Genomic DNA, 4,388 nt, shown 5'->3' with positions numbered 1-4,388 from the left:
AAGATCGATATCATATTTATTTTTTTATATATTTATTATACCAAATCACAAGGTACAAAATAAAATGGTTGATGGTCGTGGGAGACAACAAACCCAGTTGTAGAAGGCATAATATAATACGTTTAATGTTGTATTAGAAGAGATCTTATAATATAATATCATGTTATAATATAGTATAATATAACATTATAATATAATATTTATGTGATATTTATATTGTAGTCACTTTACCAACTCTACTAACGCCTAATGGGGTTCGTTTTAGAGCGGTGAATCAAGAATCTAAATTCGAAACGACAAACAAGGAAACATAGATCCCCTACTCCCGCAAGTAGATTTGAATATTCTACTGACGAGTGTGATTGAACTCCAAGACACTTAAAAATACAAATGTACTCCTTAAAAAATGGCGATGAACACATTTTAAATTAATGAGAGAATCGAAGAATAAAAAAGTAATTCCCAGATCAATGTGATTGGGTAGATGAAATAATAAAAGCTGTGTGATGAAATGGTAGATTAAATGAAGGGGAAATAAAAGAGTGGGACAAAAGGCTCCGTACGTTAAGAAGCGCATCAACGTGGGAGATTGAGGCTCGTGATGAGTTCTTCTAGAATGTCCATCAGCCACGACGATGACGTACCTCATTTTACCACGTGGCACATTTCATCACCGTATATCTCTCAACATCCTTACTGGGCCCACTTCACACACACACACACACACTCTCTCTCTCTCTTATTATTGGTATTTTTAACTTTCTCATCATCACCCCCTCCCCTCACCTCAACTCAACACAACACAACACAACATAAAGAGCTGAAGCAGACTTAAGTGTTTGGAAAGATGGGAAGAGCACCTTGTTGTGAGAAAGTTGGGTTGAAGAAAGGGAGATGGACAGCTGAAGAAGATGATTTGTTGCTAAAATACATCCAAGCTAATGGTGAAGGATCATGGAGATCATTACCCAAGAATGCAGGTTTCTATAATATGTTTTTCTAGGAATTATTGGAGTTCTATGGATCTTTATGATTGTAGAGGGAAAATAGTTTTTCAAGAAAATATTTTACTAATAACTTCCTCTGGAGGAAAAATGATTTGTTCTTTTATTAAAAACCAACTCTCTCTCTCTCTCTCTTTTTCAAAGATTGCAGAGGGGAAATGGGTTTTCAAAGCAAAATGCTAACCATTTATTTTCAGAAAATATTTTCCCACTTATTTTCTTGGTTATTCTCTGGTGAGAATATTGCTCACTCTCCAAAATTAAAAACCCATTCTGTCTTTTTTGTTTTTTTAATTTCTTTTACATTTTGTGTTTTTTTTTTTTTTTTTATTTGCAAATGACAGAAATCATTTTCCCTGGATTTTTTTTTTTTTTTTTTTTTTTAAGTTTTGTATGCAATCATACAAATGATTAGTGGGTTTTGTTGTTAAATAAGTTGATTTTGAAATGGGTTTTAATTTTTTATTTTTTTTGTTTGAAGGTTTGTTAAGGTGTGGAAAGAGTTGCAGATTAAGGTGGATTAATTACTTAAGGGCTGATTTAAAGAGAGGGAACATCTCTGCTGAAGAGGAGAATATCATCATTAAGCTGCACAACTCTTTGGGTAATAGGTGAGTCTCTCTTTCTCTCTCTCTCTCTCTCTCTCTCTCTCTCTGTTTGTGTGTACCTGGGCTTGTGTGTGTGTGTGTGTGGAGTTGTAAACACGTGTGTTAATATCATTTGCTTTCATTATCAAACACGCTTATACAACCAAAAGGGCAGTTCTTTTCAGGGCATGGTGCCATTGATCAAAATTTGACTTTTCCAACTTTTTCCATCAACTTATTAAGCTTTGAAAAGAAATATTACTTTTGTCGTTTTGATTTTAAAAATATTTTTTTATTTCTACTTTTTTTTTTTAATAAAAGAAGAAAAGGATTTGCCATCTGTAAAGGTTTAATGAGACTTTTATCGGGTCCAACACCGTTGGACACTCCTCGTCCATTGAACGGTTCATACAAGAAGGAAAAGGGAAAGTATTTCTATATGATGGAAAAAGAAGTACAAATTTTTCGTTTCTATGCTCCATCTCAACTTCTCCATTTATATGCAATATTATGAGTTGTTATAGGGTACAACGAAAGTGTACAAACTAGTTTATACTTGAGAAGAGATCAGTCCTCTAAATTTAACATGATGGGCCCACCATGTATGGCAAAAATCAACTTCATTATGAGTTTGATCTTTAAACTCAACTAGGTCTCGGTTAGAAATTATCAATGATAATGCCAAATTTTGTTTTTTTAAAGAAAAATTCTATTGGAACCTCAATTTTTATTTATGACACCCCAATTTATAAATTATTTTTCACACCCTAAATAAAAATTAACACAACCCAATTATGAATTAACATTTCTACATCAAAATTTTCTTTATAATAGTAGCACAAGATAAGAAAGTCATAAATTAAGTTCACATTAGCAATGATGATCTTTCTTGATCTCTTAATGTTGGTTTTGTGCTCTTTTATTTTTCAAATTAAGTGATAGAATGATATTCTCATTCTATTAATTTTTTTTTTTTAATCTTTTAAATTTAAGTACTAATAGAAGTTGAGGTGCCAATAGAAGTTCTCTTTTTTTAATTAAGAGTGCCATTTTTCTCAGAAGTGGACCTACAAGAAAGTACCACGTGGCATTTCATCCCCCACAGCATCACATGGATGAAGTAGAAAAAAATATATATATATATATATATCTTTATTTTATGTATATATGGTTGATTAAATAAAAGGGCAAAGAGCCATAATGTGTCACGTGGTTCACTTTATATAAGGTCCCACAAGGAGAGCGACCCAGAGTCCCACATTAAAATTTTAACAAGAAAATTAAAATAATAATTAATGTTGATTATTTAATAAATTATTGGATTTTTGGGTTGATGCAGGTGGTCTTTGATAGCTGGGAACCTACCAGGAAGAACAGATAATGAGATAAAAAATTACTGGAATTCTCATTTGAGTAGAAGAATTCAGACATTCAGGAGGCCCGTTGGAGAATCCTCAATAGCTCAAATGGACTTAACAAAAATGGGTAATGAGTCCAAGAGAAAAACCGGCCGGTCGAACCGGACAGCTATGAAAACCAATAACAACCCAACAAATGTAAAATTGACTACAAAGAAACCTGATAGAGGTGAGAATGAATTAGGTAGGCAGAGTGGGTCTACAGGACAAGATGAGGAAAGAGAAATGTTGGTTTTGGAACCAAATATTGAAGGAGAGGAGAGAGAAAATGAGATGTTGGAACCATTTGAAGGACTAGAAGATGGGATATTGAGTCCAAATGACATTAGGAACAATTGGGTTCATGATTTAGATGAGATTTTGACACTTGTGGAAGAAAGAGAAAATGGGGTCATGGATTCAAGCAGAGGGACAAGTGAAGAGAGATCAAATGGAGGGAGTAGTAATGAGTTGTATTCTTCTTCTTCAATAAATTCGTGTTTTCAAGATGAAGTTTTGACACTTATGGAGGAGAGAGAAAATGGGCTTATGGGGCTTAGTGAAAGAGAAAGTGGGGTACCCACCATGGGTACAAACAAAGGGACAAGTGAAGAGAGAGAAAGTTGTGGGTTGAGATCAAATGGAGGGAATAGTAATGAGTTGTATTCTTCTTCTTCTTCAATAGCTTCATGTTTTGAAGATGACTGGATAAATAGAGATTCTAAGCTATGGGATGAGGGAGAGGAGATCTTGTCTTGGTTGTGTGAGAGTGACAATGATGAAGAGGTGATGATGGAGGATTGTGAGAAGCAGAAGGCTTTGGCTGCTTGGCTACTTTCTTGATTGGCATGTAAAGAGATTGCAAAAGTTTGTACTAAATTTCATTATTGTTTCACCAAATAGTGAATGTGAATGTGCATGAGTGAGTGCTAGAACCTTTTCTTTTTCAGATTGTGTTTTTTAATTGTCTTTTTAGGACTTTTATTTTGGTGGACCCATGCATGTCTCCTTTGTGAGCAACTCCACTTTTGAATATTCCTTTTCCACAGTTGAATATCTCCATTATCACAAAGAGAAATTTTAAGTACAAAAAACAAAAAACATTAAGAAGAAAAAAATAAAAAACATTCATTAATGCATTGTCATGAGGTTTGTTGGATGGATCTATAATTGGGAAACTTGATTTTCACATTAATTTAGAAACGTTCTTTTCTTTTCTTTTCTTTTCTTTTCTTTTCTTTTAAAATATTTTCACATTTGTACATTGGGGTTGGGATTTGGGAGAATCTTTGGTGGTGGAGAAATATTTTGCTCATAGGAAATTCAATCCGGGACGAACAATCACACAAAGATAATTGTGTAAATTAAAGACGCATTCAATACACACGACATCGTATGAT

General features: G+C 33.5%; 1 protein-coding gene across 1 annotated transcript; it reads left to right on the top strand.

The window, feature by feature from the left end:
* Positions 1-773: 773 nt before the first annotated feature.
* Positions 774-3,984, top strand: LOC147396104 (uncharacterized). The gene is made up of 3 exons (XM_086451960.1): positions 774-980; positions 1,486-1,615; positions 2,931-3,984. Exons 1-3 carry the CDS (start codon positions 848-850, stop codon positions 3,829-3,831), a joined length of 1,164 nt encoding a protein of 387 aa, XP_086308086.1. The 5' UTR covers positions 774-847; the 3' UTR covers positions 3,832-3,984.
* The last annotated feature ends 404 nt before the right edge of the window (positions 3,985-4,388 follow it).

Source organism: Akebia trifoliata, chromosome 8, assembly GCF_017979445.1.
Source record: "Akebia trifoliata isolate Shusen 1 chromosome 8, ASM1797944v1, whole genome shotgun sequence".
Classification (NCBI taxonomy): domain Eukaryota; kingdom Viridiplantae; phylum Streptophyta; class Magnoliopsida; order Ranunculales; family Lardizabalaceae; genus Akebia; species Akebia trifoliata.
Note: the sequence above shows the minus strand (reverse complement) of the source record. Positions and strands in the feature narration are given on the sequence as shown.